This window comes from Ipomoea nil, unplaced genomic scaffold (genome assembly GCF_001879475.1).
Source record: "Ipomoea nil cultivar Tokyo-kokei standard unplaced genomic scaffold, Asagao_1.1 scaffold2926, whole genome shotgun sequence".
Lineage (NCBI taxonomy): Eukaryota > Viridiplantae > Streptophyta > Magnoliopsida > Solanales > Convolvulaceae > Ipomoea > Ipomoea nil.
In genome coordinates this window covers 4,990,816-5,005,883 of record NW_017619354.1, presented here as the reverse complement: position 1 = coordinate 5,005,883, position 15,068 = coordinate 4,990,816, and the positions used below count along the sequence as shown (strand labels likewise).

The window sequence follows — 15,068 nt, the reverse complement described above, 5'->3', positions numbered from 1 at the left end:
AACAACCCAGATTGGATTGCGATTAGCCATATGTTTGTGATCGGTCAAAGAATCGTCCGATCGTGCGAATTGCGGTGCCTCTGGAATTTCTTAGGGCGGAGCTACAATCGGTGCTGCGTCTAGAAGGGGAATTGCAGGTTGGATCTCTGAATCATAGAAGTGTTCTCTTGCGATTCTCTCTAGATTCTAGGCCTACTCTAGAAGGGGAATTGCAGGTTGGAGGGTTCGGCTGCAAAGTCAAGCAATGGTGGATGGAAAGCAATTTTTGGTTTGCGAAGTGGACACCAGGGGGGGGGGGGGGGGGGAGGCAACAGAGATTTGCGAAGTGCCCACGCCTTGCGCCTCTGTGCAGATATCTAAAAGAAAGGAAAGCGTTGCCCCACCACCACATCTCCGTTGAGAGGAAATGAAGGGAAAACAGATTAATCAAAGAAATCCTAAGCAGATTAGCTCAACAAGTTGTCAAGTATTGTACTATTGTAAGTAGCTGTGAATCGATTGGGAATTTTAGAAGATTAGATCCTCAAATTGTAAGGTATGAATTGATGAATTCTATCTCAAAATAAAGTCTGAAGAAGAAGACTGGTTGAAAGGACTAACAGGATGGCTTCGAAGCCGGCTAGGGGCTTGTGGAGGCGGAGGACAACGAGGTGGAGATCGGGCTCGGAGGAGTGGAAGGTGTCGTAGAGCCAGCGGCAGAGGTTGTTGTCGCCGGTGTTGGAGTCGGCTGGCGGAGGAAGTCGGAGATTTGGGTTGCGATCTCGGAGTCATGGAGGAGGGAGAATGCCGGCGTCTCGGAGGAGAGTGACGGCGCGGCGTAGGAGGCGATGGAGGCGAGGGCTTTGATGGCGGTGGGCTGCGATCTCGGAGTCTGCTGTAGTTTATTGTTTTTTCCGCTAAGCTAAAGGGATTCAGTTTATTAAGCAACACTGGTTTAGGCCATCTGGTTCTTGTTCTTGATTCTTGAAAAAATAGAGTGGTGTAGTTTATTGTTTCGCTTGAACACCAATTGATTCAGCAGATTGATCTTCTTATGAAAATGAAGGGTAAAACGAGCATTGACTAATACGATTAGAAGAAGAACACATAAAAAGACAGCTTTACCCTTCTATTTCACGGTCAACAGACGGCTTCATTGACGGAGGATTAAAATTGTCCAACGACCAATAAGTGTGGCTACAAATTGGCAATTTTTATTATGGAGGATGAAAACTGTCGACACCCCAATAAGTCTAGGACCAAAAATGGAATTAACTCTTTTGTTTTTAAATGGTATTTCTTACGTTTGGTTAAAATCTTTAGAAATACTTGGTAATTTTACTGTGCTTGCTATGGACTTAGCTTATGCATGATATTCTCCAAAAAATTTTACTCATGAATGAATCATTACAATATTATATTAAATATGAATTATCTCTTTCTAATTCTAACCATGAGAAAAAATTTACAATGTTATGTGTTATAGTATCATGTGTTTTGTATAATTGTATTTTGTACGTTGCAAGTTATACTCTCTCCAATGTATTTATAAGAAATAAAAAATGCAATTTTATAAAACACTGCATCGTAAATCATTTTATTGTAAATTTTCTCAATAACACATTATAAAAAGAATACAATTTGTACTCATACTAAAATACTAGTATGTCACCCCGTGCGATGCACGGACTAAATATTTAAAATATTAAAATTATGTTATGTTATTAAAAATATTAATTTTATTAAATTTCATATATAAAAAGCGAATATGAGATTTATTCTTTTATAAGTTATTGTAATTAAAATAAAAATTGATATTTAGGCTAGGTATTTACTAAAAAGAGTTAATGTCATATGTGGCAATTCGAGATCATTTGTGATCATCCGAGTATAGTAATTTTGTCACGTTTAGTTCTAAATTTTAAAATTGACGACCCGTGGTCTTTCGACTTTCAAATTATATGATTATGTGATGCACGCCATAAAATTTAAATAATATTATTGTGGATGAGACTAAAAATACATTAAAAAATAATTTAAAATAATAAAATTAAGCAATTATTCTCAAAATTTAATGCAAAAAAAAAATATTTCTTTCAAATAATTTAAATGTACTTACAATATAAAAATATTTATGAAAATTGCACATACAAAAATATTAATTTTTTTATTTAACTGGAAGGGGGCAACCCGAATTACATTACAACTAACACTCATGATATCTACGCATATCAGACATATCATCCCCAATTAATCCTAAGATTTCCTCAGGTGGCTTTCGGAGAATATGGTGGCCGGTGGAGCACTTAGCAGCAATCTTCGGTAGAGCATCTGCTACATGGTTTTGATCACGGAGAATTGGTTCAACTTTCCAAACTTCCAGATTGCGTGCCTCTTTCTTGCAAGCTTTTAGGATATTATGAGCTGCAATCATTGGCCTACTATTACTGTTCATATACTTTGTTATTTCCTCTGCGTCACTTTCGAACACTACCTTGTTGAACCCCATTGAAACCGCTAGTTGAATGCCTTTCAAGAGTGCCCAAGCATCTGCTTCTAAGGGAGAGCAGTTACCAATACTGTACATGAATCAAATCTTCCACTCTCCAGAAGACTCTCTGATAGAACCCCCTCAGTTGGCCTTGTTCGTGGACGGATTCCCCATAAAAAACCCCTAATAAGTTTCTCAATAGCTGATACCACTCCTGCCGGCATCACCGTTGTTTGCATGGTGCAGAAGGGATTGAGGTAAGTACTGATTGTGCTAGCGTGTACCTACCCGCCATGGATAGCGATTTGGATTTCCAACCGGCTAACCGAGACTGGACTCTTTCTAAAACACCAGCAAATGTGTCGTTTTTAATCCTTCCATGAATCAAAGGCATACCCAAGTATTTGCCCATGTTCGATACGATTGGGATTCCAGCCACCTCTGCTATCCTTTGCTGCATGCCGACCTCAGTATTCTTTGAGAAAAACAGTTCTGATTTCTGCAAACTGAACTTCTGTCCCGAGCAGGAGCAAAACAATTCGAGACACTGCTTCATCTCCATTGCTTGTTGCTCCGTTGCTTCGCCAAATAACACTAAGTCATATGAAAAAAAGAAAAAAAAGATGAGAAATGTAAGACTCTTGTCTAGCTACTTTTATTCCTTTCCACCCCCCATTATTTACAGCAGACTAGATTATATGGCCTAGTCTTTCTATGCATAAAACAAAGATTAGGGGTGAAATAGAATCTCCCTGGCGAATTTCCCTCCCTAGCTTGAACCATTATATGTTCTCTGGCCGTTCCATAAGACCGCCATCCTTGAAGAGTATCATCAATGAAATCCCAAGCTAGCCTATCGTAGGCTTTTTCCAAATCAATCTTCATTATCATTAACCCCCCTTTCCCTTTCTTGTTCTTCATAGAATTGAGCACCTCCTGATAAATGAGAATGTTGTCAGAAATATATCTGCCTGGAACAAAGCTGGTTTGATGAGGGCCAACCAGTTTCCTTGAAATGTTTCTTAACCTAGATGACATGATATTGGTTATTAGCTTATATAAGACATTGCATAGACTTATCGGGCGGGATTGTTTAACACTACTCGGGTTAGGGACCTTTGGTATAAGTGATAGCAAAGTATCGTTACAATTAGCTGGTAGTACCCCATCCTCGAATAATTTCTTTATGAAACTGAGAAGGCTTTCACCAACAATCCCCCATGTTTTTTGATAAAAGCTAGCCGAATATCCATCTGGTCCGGGAGCTTTACATGGCGCCATTTCAAACAGATTCATCTTGACTTCATCCAGAGTAAGCATTCTATAAATCTCAAGTGTGACAACCCAAAAATTATTTTCTTAAATTCTATTTTATAATTATCCAAAATAATTATTTTTCTTACTCCTTCAAAAAAAAAAATCGGTGTATGAATTAAATATTTTAAATCGTGATTTTAAATCAATTCAACACCAAGAAGTAGTCTATTTCAAAAAATCTTAAGTTTCGGGTACATCTATGTACCAAGTTTTGACCCAAAAAGTCAATCTGAGTGAAACATGTGAAACCTGAACTAAATGTTTTATTTAGAACAATCTTATAGAAAATCTATTTTTAACCCCCAAAGTTGTGTAAAATTATTTTAATGCCTTAGCTTGTGTTAAAGAAGGAGTCTGATGAATGTTACAAGCCTGTTACCCTTTTGCCCTACTCAACCAATGATTTTCCACCTAGGGTTTTGAACCCTTATAAATAGAACACTATTCCATTGCTTCTCCTGATTAGGGGTGACCACGGTTCGAATCGAACCGTGCACTGTTGAACCAGAACCGGAATCGAACCGTCCGTACGGTTTCGGTTCCGGTTCCTAACCGGAACCAATATGGTTCCGGTTAAGGTTCGAGATGATAAGGAACCGGAACCGACGGTTCCGGTTCCAAACCGGAAAAGATTAAAAGTTATAGTTTTTTTTTTTTTTTAAATAAATCCGGTTTTGAACCGGAACCAGAATCTTACTATAAGGTTCCGATTCCGGTTTGTCCATTTCCGGAACCGAAACCGAAACCGCGGTCACCCCTACTCCTGATCCCCTTCCGGTTTGTCCATTTCCGGAACCGAAACCGAAACCGCGGTCACCCCTACTCCTGATCCCCTCTATTGTTGCATCTTCACTCCAAGTCTTAGAATCTGCTAGTAGAGAGAAGAAATCACAGTAAGTGTCTCTGCCCTTCATCTTCTCCATTCATTTCATCTTCCAGACTTGTTCATCCATTCTATGAGTTTGTGTTAAGCTTAGTATGTGTTTATGTTTGTCTGAGAAAATAAGTGGTGAAGGTGGGAATCTTTGAAGGAGAAGGAGAGGGATCCACACTAGAGAAGGCCAAGCTCAAGGTATAAACCATGGATTCCTAAAATTACAATTTTTAGTCTGATAAATGCTAGATTCTTGAGATTAGATGGGTAGAAATGTTAGAGAATAATTGTTGATGAGTTATTTGTGTGTTGATGATGTTATATGTATGATTTGTGGTTGTCTGGAAGCATTTGTTGAAGGTCTGAGATATATTGTTGAAGAAGAAGACCTCTAGTGCACCAGGGTGACGTTGCGGCCCTAGCCAACGGATCTAGGAGAGATTCGCTGGCTATGACCGTGGTCCAACGGACCAGGGTGACGGTCTTAGCGAGATTCATCACTCAAAGCCGCTGCTTGGCGGGGCTTCTCAAGCCCCGTCACCAAGCTCCGCCAGGCTAAGTTCGAACCTTTCTTCAAAGTTCAAACTATCAATAAAATAGATCAAAGTACTGAAGTGTGGTAAAAACATAATAGATGTTTATGAGCAAAGATACCTCCATTGCATGAAGGGTAAGTCAAGCTTAATGCAACAACGTGGCCAAGTGTGGAAGCTTGGTCTGAAATTTTAGTGGTATGCATCTAATATGCTTTAAGTTTAATTACGTATTAGTTTATATTTAAATGATTACAACTTGTTTAGAGGAGACCAAATAAATTCTAACTCCAATTTGGTTAGGAGTTGGTTAAGTAGTAGTGAGTGAAATGCCCAATGATCACATGATAAAATTTCTAGATTCTCGTTGAGCTAAAATTATGAATCTAAATTATAAATTTTAGCTCATCGAGAGTTTAAAAATTATGAATATACAGTATAGAAATTATGGAAATAGATTTGTGCGCACCATGAAAGGTGAACACGTGCTCACAGCATAACGATTGTGGAAAATGACTTCCCAAAAAAAAATGGGAAGTCGTTTCCCCCAAAACATACCTATTTTCCTTTTAACTAATGTATCATTTTTCATTGACCTCATTTTTCCCCCATCTTACCAAACACTAAAAACTCAGAAAACATTTTCAGAAAATCATTTTCAGGATTTCCAAAAGTAGAAGCAAATTAGAAGTTATTAGACGAAGAGAAATTAAAATGTTCACTTTTACAAGGGAATTAAAATGGTTCCCACGCAAGCATGCATGCATCACCTCCCACGGCCACCTTTTCCCTTGCGTTTCTTGGACTTGTTCTTCGCCTTCCCTTTATTGCGCTCACCCTGATTCTTCACGCCGCCGCTCTCCGCTGGCGTAGCCACCACATTACCGGCTACCTCGTCGACAACCTCAGCCGACCCTTGGTTTGCAGCCCCGTCACGTTCTGAATCCACAAACGTAACCTCACCATCGTCCTTCCCCACAACGATGTTGTTCAAGAAAACTTCCAGTCTAGGCTTCCTCGACTGCAAGCTCTTCTGCAATTTCACCACGTCTGCTCGCTTTTCCTCCTCGTCCACACAACTGTAAAATTAACACATGAGACCCCATCTGTTTCCACTCTAGGCACTGAATTGAAACTAGCTATTCATTAACAAGCTAACCTTGTATCCAACTTGTCCGACAGTTGTTTCAGTTCTTGAAGCATGCTTTCAGCTTCCTTTAACATATCTGCATCTTCCCCAGATTGACTTTCCTTCCCAGACATGTAATTAATCACGGCAGTCATGAATTTTATACATTCATTCAAGTCCTTTGAACAAAACAAAGCAAAAACATCTCAGCATTATTACAATTAAGATAACGAATGCTAGCACAAACACGTATAAAAAGGGCTTTCATTATTAGCAAGAAATTAAAGGTTTGATAGTACCTCTGATGATTTAAAGCTAGTAGTTGCCAAGATTCTCGCCTTCCCTTCATTTTCAGTCTCTCCAGTCCTCGAGGAAACTGATTCTTCCTCCAAAACGTGCCATTTCATTTGCAGGAGAGTGCTTTTCACTTCTTCATCTTTCTGGGCCTGATTTTGCGTGGAAGCATGGCCTGGAGATGGCAACAATGAAGTCTCCCTGTCATGGTCTGCAATCAGGGGAAGCACACAACACGGGTTCTTCATGGATTTCTGCACTACAGAAGTAACGCTTTTCTTTGGGAACAGCATTTCCATGATGTCCTCTTTTGAAGAATTTGGGCCTATGCCTAAATAAAAAGTGTTGGGAGACACAGAGGTCTTAGGAGTATTTTCTTTCAAGTTCACAAACAAAGCAGGATTTCCTAGGACTCTGAGAGCTTCAGCAATTTTTACTCTATCTACGAATGCAGTGTGCTTCCCTACACGTCTGCTGAACACTGCATTGAATTCTCTCGGTAGCTCAGAAGAAATATAATGAGTCTTCAAAGCACGAGTGAGAGCATCCCAAGGTTCCCCAGAGGACAAGTTCATGCACAGTGAGCAAAGAATGACCACCAACCTCGAAACCAGCAACTTATGATAGTTTCTGAATTGAATTTTAGACTTCTCAATCCAACGAGCTGTCTCGATTTTGTGGAAGAGGAGCCAATCCACCATGGAAGTGATGGTCGTATAGAAGATTTCAGTAGACCGCAATCTTGTTGGAAAACCGGCTATCACACTGACACCTGGTTTCTGAAAAATCAGCCACTCAAGAAAAGAAGATTTTGTTGTGTAAAAGAAACCACTCGAGCAAAATGCCAAGATCAGGAAACGTTCAACCAGATATAAGAAGCAGTGAGGAGATATGTAGTCATAAATGTTCTGCCAATTGATTTGATAAGTTTCTTTCAAAGCTTCATGGAATCTGGAAACCAAAAGAAAACCTGCTTTACATGGATCTACAGGTGAAGCCTCTTGAGAACCAGCTGATGCTGTTTCATTTAAAGGCATCCTAACACTCCTCAGTATGTTAATGAAAGCTTTCCAATTCGAATCTTCTCGGGTTCTTTCAAAAATTTTATTGCAGAGTTCATCTGCAGGTTCAGCAGACCCAAGCCATATCATCATCAACCGTCCAATCTGCCCTAGTGTAAGTTCACCTTTTCTACTAAGGTCATTAACAATAAATTCTTCAAGTAACTGTCTGGAGACCCGTGTTCCTCTTAAAGAAATTATGTTTTCCTCCAAAGGCTTCTGGTAATCAAGAGGAAAAACTTTTTCGAAGTAATGCATTGAAAGTTGGAAGAACTTTCGCAGTTTGGCCTCATAATTCTTGCAGTGCAGATCCTTAGCAATGATGTATATATTTACCAGGCACATGCTTTGGCTGAACAGAGACGAAGACCTCAAGGAAAAGTTATAAAGAGATTCAAGGGTTTCCAGAACCTTAAGGCCTACAGCAATTACTTCATTCTGCCAGTAATTCCGTGCAGCAATTATGAAATGTCTAACATCAATTGAGACCATATTTTTGCTCTGCCTCAAGAAACTTTGATTGACCTTTTTAACCCATTCAGCATCAGGATTTAATAGAAGATAGCTCACTTTCATATCAGTAAACTGTCGCCGCACACCAAAATAATTCAGGCAGAACTCCCCGTAGCCCTTATATATACCAAAATCCTGTACCTCAAGACAGTTAAGGGACTCAAGAACGTCTAAGATATTTCTTTTCCACAGATTCCAAAAATGACACAGGGTTCCAACAGAGAGTTGGTCACAGAACATGGTGTCATCAGGGTACTTCAGGTCAAAAGGAAACTTGTCTTCCCATGAGTACTTTGTGGCATTAATTTGAGTGTGAGCATCAATAATTTTTCTTAGACACAAAATTTCACCTTTGAGACTCCCACATTTCTGCAAAGCACTTAAAGCACGTCTCAATTCACACAAACTACTTGGATCATGTGATAAGACCTTTGCCTCGGTACAAACAGATTTATAGAAGGCATCGGATTCATTACTTGCAAATGAAATGGCCTTCTTCAAGAGTTCATCCTTAGATTCAAATGACTTCAGGGGCCAGGCTGCCCAGCATCCACGCACCCACAAAGAGTTGGCAAGCACATACCAAAGGATGCGTGAGGATGCCTTGCTGAAATTTCCAGCTTTACCTAGAAGATCTGCCTCTCTTAGGAGATCTCCTTTCAGCTTTGCAAGTTCTGCAGCTTCAGCAAAATTCCCAGACTCTTCCTCTAACAATAACAATTCGTCCAGACAATCCAGAGGCTTCAAGAACTTACGCTTATGGTCCAACGACTTAAAAGCTTTAACAAACTTCATCATTGATTTCCTATCATTGTGATCAAAGAAATCAGATGCACAGCTTTCAAGAAATTCCTGTTCAATTCCATCTATTTCTTTCCCTCTTTCCTGAACATGTTGTTTCCAGTATTCTACATATTGCAATCCCATATCATAAAGGTGTCCCTTGCTGCAAACTGACAAACACTCGGAGAAACAATTGTGCTTTGCATATATGTCTGCGGCAGTCTCATAACGTCCAGCCAATGTAAAACACACTGCAGCTTTTTTATGTTCACCTTCACCACACTTCTTCAGATAAATCGTTCCTGGAGAACAGAAGAAAATAAGAATTGACCAACAACATTCAAATTATATATTTCAAGCATCAATGCTAATATATAGAAAAACATAGCTTCAGAAGGATGTGTCCATTTCAAACACCAACAGTAACATACCTTCACGCCAAGCACAAGGATGCAACTTATAGTGAAGAGGGAAAAATTAATACCTGCAAGTTCATACTCCTTCAGGTCACAAAAACATTCAGCTGCAGATTCAGACCTTCCAATAGACTCAAATATTTCAGCAGCTTCCCTCAAGTTGGTACAGGAGACATTCGGATTTGAATCCCGCATACGATCAGCAGCTTCCCTGAGACTGGTAGCTTTAGTTCTTTTCTCCCAGTTTTTCTCTCCTGCCCTTTCAAAACACATTATAGCCATTTCATAGTTTTTCTCCCAAAAGAGCTGCACCAATAAAATATATTCCACTGCTATTAGAAAACCTGAATTTAAAAGGCCAAAACTATTCGATAAGTTTCTTGGATTATGCATAGTCTAGAAGTCTTCAAAAAGTTTATTTTAATCCCAGACGTTTATGAATGATATTGTTAATAAAATAAAAATAAAAAAAATAAAAATAAAAAACCGCTCTGGAGATAGTCTTATACTCAGACATGTAGATATCAACAAAAGTAAAAAATTATACTAGCCAAAAAGAAAAGCAAGATCAACTGACCTTAATTCCCCGTGATCTCCACTGCTCAGGAGTGCTTGCCAGTTTCATAGCCTGTGCAAGTGAGTTATCAACCTCCCTTACCTCCACAAGGCACATTTTCATCCAATAATCAAACATAGGTTTTGAAAACTCCTCTATACTTTCACAGATCCATAACCTTTGCCTTGTCCGAGTAATAGCCACATAGAGCTGCTTTAATTCAGAACACAAAATGGTATGCCTTGCTTCACAAAAACATGGGAAGCATTGATGAAATTTCGAGTCAAGCATTTCTCGCTGTTTCATAAATTCATATACTACTCTCCATTGATTTCTAAGTGGTGAAGAACCAAAGAAGTTGTAAAGCAGTACGTCCTACAATAATACATGATAGTTGTCAGACAATATAGCAGAACTGGTAAGAAAACGAGTTCTAGCACACATTCTAGTTAATGTGATCACAAATTTCGATGGAAGCAGACAAAGTACATAGCGTCTTCCATTAAAATTTGTGATCAAGCAAAAATTATCATAATATCGCGAGACAGTGAAAGAGAAAAGAATCATAAAGGAATTGGAAGAATAGGACAAGAGAAGCAGCATGCAGCATGCTATAGCAATCTCACTTACCTGGAACTCTAAGCCTTTGCACTCAACTATTGTTAAAATAAGTGCTTGTTTTCCAACCAAGTCAGAAACTTCCTTCTTAGCTGACTCGTCACGCACCAATATGACTTGCTCAGCGCCAAAACCCACCATTTTCCCACTAATACTCCCACTGTTACCAAAGATAGTTACAATAGCATTTTCATCACTGCCAGGCTTAAGTAATACAGGAGCTTCACCATATATAAGACTGGTCTCTGGTGCCAAAGCATCAATAGATTGAGGGAAATAATGACAAAGAATATCTATTACACTCTGAGCAAGCCTTAGAACACCAGCATGAGTACGGAAGTTCTGTAGCAAACAAGAGACCCCAGCAAGATGACCTTTATCTTTTCGTGCCGGAGGTCCATCACCCTTTAATTTCATGATAAACTCCTCATAGAATAAAGTCCGCACATCTTCAAACCTAAAATCTATCCCTCTGGCAATTGTTTGGGCGGTGTCACCAGAAAATACAAAGCCTTCATTGACATTTTTGCAAATATACTTGAACAGTGAAATCTGCCTCATTGTAAGGTCTTGAACTTCATCAATATATACAAAATCCATTTTGTCACCATTCAAGTTTTCACTCTTTAATCGAAGATGAAGATCATTCACTAAATCAGCTAAATCAAATTCACCCCGCTCCATCTTCATTTTTTCATAACCAAGAAAGATGTCATAAATTACCTCTCTCTTCTTCTCATTCAAAGTGGATGTTCTGTTCTCAGACATTGAAATATATCCCTCATGGGTGAGTTTTGCACCATCTGTCTCACACACTTGCAAGCCTCCTTTTATATGTGAAATTATCTCAGTAAACACTCTAGAAGGATCAAGATTCTTTGTCAATTGGGAATTGAAATGAGGCCAATACAAGCAACAGAAGTGGTCAAAACTAACCCCTTTCGTTCTTATGAAACTTTCTACAGTGGCTGCTCTTGACATACTGTCCAGAGAAAGGTTGCTTGTATCCAGGAAACGGTCAAAGTATGAAGACCCCAGTGTGCCATCAAGCATCATCAAAAACTTATGAAATGTTATTACCAGAGGATACTTACTATCCGGAATGTCAACAAAAGAATTTGGAATGTCTTTAAAATGTGAAAATCCATCCAAATCATCCAAATCCATCACACTGTTCCCAGCAGAGATTTTACCTCCCTGAGCAAAGCTGCAGGCATAATAAAGGTTTACAGTTACAGATAAAACATCTTTGACTATGAAAACAGGCTTTTATGCGCTCTATATTCAATGGTAAGAGCTGTTTGAACAAGCCAAGAACATCATAACATACATCTTACTTCATGTGATAAAATGCATGTCAAGTAAGCAGAAAGTGGAAAACATTAAATTAGGTAATGGATACAGAAACTTTTTGAAGTAAAAACAAGCAAAATCCATTAATTTGAAGTAACTTTTTAACATCATAAAGGTAACTAACTGAGCAGTGTACTTCTTAACAACAAGCTGTAAATAGACGATAGAATCTGACAGAAACTAAATTAGATTGTTCATGCTCACCGTTTCAGATGAGAAACATGTTGTTTGACGGCATAGCATAGCTTTGGACTAACTGTGACAAAAAGCTGCCTTAAGGTAGTCCTCTTAGTATCAACTTCGGATTGACTCTTCAATGTACTCTCAGATCTATAAAAGCTACTTTCTCCTGCATACTCACTTATCTCATTTGCCTCAACTTTCATGACTCCACCCAAGGCAAGCTGATGCTGTTGCTCCCTTTGAAATAATTTCATGGTCAAAACAGTAGTTTTCCCGGTGCCTGATCGACCCAATATGAAACTGCTCCTTCCAAATTGGATTATCTCCTTCTCCTCATCAGTAACTTCAAAAGGGATATCAATTTCTTCACCTTGGTTGTCAGAGAGCAAATGATGGACAACGCCAGATGATAAGGAGTAAAACTTCATCAACAGTAAGCTTTCATTCACCCATGAATTTTCAATGTAACTTCTACCATCCACCACACAGTCATTTGAGCTGTCTGCCAATCTTTCACCAAGATTCTTGAACCTTACAAGATCACAAGAAGCTGGCCAAGCTTTTGGAACTTCCAAGTCCCTGGGCAAAAAATAAAAGCAATTTAGAAGAGTTGTCATATCTTTAAACAATGTAGAATGTAACACTATAATTCCGAACGAGAACACTCATTGCAGGTATAATAGGATATGTAGAAACCAACATACCCATCTAGGCACCTCTGCTTGCACAAATTGATAAAATCATCAGTATACATAGCAAATATGCCATCAAGACGTCTCAATAATTTTCCAACCTCATCAAGAGACAATAAATCCCAGGCCCTCAACACTTGTGTGTATTTCGCCTCCTTCTGAATGTCAGTGGTGCAGACTACATAGTACCCTTCAACCTTAAACTGCTTCACAATCTGTGATGAAGTTTCACCCACCAAGTCCACGCCTTTTCTCTTAGGTCTCCATCCACCAGCAAGCTTAATTAAAAGATTAAGCACTGCCTTTTTCATGCGAGATGTCACCAAGTTTTTAAATGATCTTTTGAAATTGTCACTTAAAAGAACCTAACAACACAAGGAAAGGAAAATATAAATAATATCCAAAATGGTATTTAGTACTACTAACAACTTTAGATGATATAATCTAAAATTAGGAAGCATACTAAAATAGAAAACATAAACACCGCCGAAATTTTAAATAGCAAAACGGATGGATAGATGAGATAATCTAAAATTGGGCCAAGGTCACTCAACTAGGCTATATTGCATATGGGCCAAACCACACTAAAAGACTGAATCCACTCAATTAACTAGTCTAATCCATGGCCTTATATAAACCAACATGTTCTCTCTTATTTTTTTTCAACCTGGGACTCGACAAGATGAAAAAATAAAAATAAAAAAACAAAACAAAAAAGCGATTGCATTAAGATAAAAATTTAAAACATAGCAATTCAAAATATCATCTGACTCGTTTGATTCAAACACCACGTATATAGTTGAAGCATTAAGTGTAAGAAACACATTAACATGGAAATTCCTGAAGGTCAAAACTCCAAACATCCCCCTCTAATTTACTCAAAAAGACAAATTTGCCATACAACAATTAGGCAGAGTGGATATGTTGAATGTAATGACAAAAAATGCTAAAGCAGTCAAATTTGACATCATTGATACCACATGTTTAGCAACAATAGGATCAAGCAATCAAATTGGTTTACCTTCCATCTTTGACTTTTGAATACGATACTATTTGCATTGAGCAAATCATCAAGTTGATCCAGTTCTTTCATGACATCAAAAATAGTTTTCGACAGACCACTGTCTTCATCAGCAGAGAAGAGACACTGGCGCTCCTTTGCATCAAGAACTAAACTTTTCCAAACTGAATTGCTATCAAATAGTGTCCTTTCATTTCCCAAGATCCACAAACAGTGCCTAGACGAAACAGAAGAAATAGTTATAAGACACTTTAAGGACTGCCAGTTTCAAATTAGAAAGATCAGAAGATAACCCATACCGTGCCCTGGTCAGAGCAACATTAGTTCTTTGCAAACTTTTCATAAAACCAATGTTGCCACTACTATTAAATCTCACAGTTGATATGATTATGATATCTTCTTCTCCACCCTGGAACCCATCAATAGACTTCACCTTAATTGCAAACCCGTTAAGGTTGTCATACTTTCTGCCAATAGTATCTTTTATGGTGACAACTTGAGCAGTATATGGAGATATAACTCCAATGCTAAGCTTCTTTCCTGTGCTAAGCCAAACTGTATAAATACGGTTTTGGAAAAACAAAATTGTTAAAACATTACATGAGAACTTAACTAAATTGCCATCCAGATGTGCTTAATAAGATAAGTCAGTAAAATAAATACAAAACAGAAAGTAACACATTTCACTTCAATCAGGTTTACTTTGTAGAAGCTAACAAATATTAACTCATAATCACACTTCGAATTTTAGCATCAGTAAGGCTTCATTAGCAAATGGGGAAAGAGTTTGGGGGGATGGGGGTGGGGGGGGGGGTGGGGGATAGAAAGTTTAACAGAATTAATGGCAAAAAAACATAAACAAAAAGTAGACTTACATTTGTACAAGTCCTTCACTATCTTATTTACTAAAGCCACCTCAACCATATTTCTTCTGCTATGCCCAATATCATCCAATTCTTCTTTTCCACAGGGGATACTGATAAAAGAATATGGGCCATACATTCTTCCCCGAAGATACTTTCTCTCATAGGTTTTGCCTCTCACATTTGCAGCATCTTGGACTTGACCATGATAGAAACTCACATTTGGGAAATAACTGATTGCTGGATGCATACGGTATTGCACATTAAGCATGAGTTTTGAATGACCCAATGAACTTAACCTTTCAAACAAGCTTCTTCCAAAACCAGCTTCATCAGACACCTATAGCAATTTTCCATGTTCATCATGTCAACAAAGCTGTCAGTAATCAGAT

The 15,068-nt window shown here is 38.4% G+C and overlaps 1 protein-coding gene across 4 annotated transcripts in view; it reads right to left on the bottom strand.

The window, feature by feature from the left end:
* Positions 1–15,068, bottom strand: part of LOC109161799 — a 37,025-nt gene that overhangs the window by 13,503 nt on the left and 8,454 nt on the right. The window contains exons 2-12 of one of the 4 annotated variants that reach the window (XM_019310312.1): positions 14,689–14,975; positions 14,113–14,368; positions 13,814–14,030; positions 12,805–13,157; positions 12,122–12,679; positions 10,577–11,771; positions 9,968–10,321; positions 9,459–9,696; positions 6,623–9,276; positions 6,354–6,502; positions 5,917–6,273 (exon numbers count right to left, since the gene is read on the bottom strand). In XM_019310312.1, coding sequence (XP_019165857.1) covers positions 5,961–6,273; positions 6,354–6,502; positions 6,623–9,276; positions 9,459–9,696; positions 9,968–10,321; positions 10,577–11,771; positions 12,122–12,679; positions 12,805–13,157; positions 13,814–14,030; positions 14,113–14,368; positions 14,689–14,947 — 6,546 coding nt within the window. In that variant the 5' untranslated portion in view covers positions 14,948–14,975 and the 3' untranslated portion in view covers positions 5,917–5,960. Of the gene's footprint in view, positions 1–5,916; positions 6,274–6,353; positions 6,503–6,622; positions 9,277–9,458; positions 9,697–9,967; positions 10,322–10,576; positions 11,772–12,121; positions 12,680–12,804; positions 13,158–13,813; positions 14,031–14,112; positions 14,369–14,688; positions 15,017–15,068 lie in introns of those variants that run through there. The other 3 variants (XM_019310310.1, XM_019310313.1, XM_019310311.1) reach the window with 3 other exon arrangements.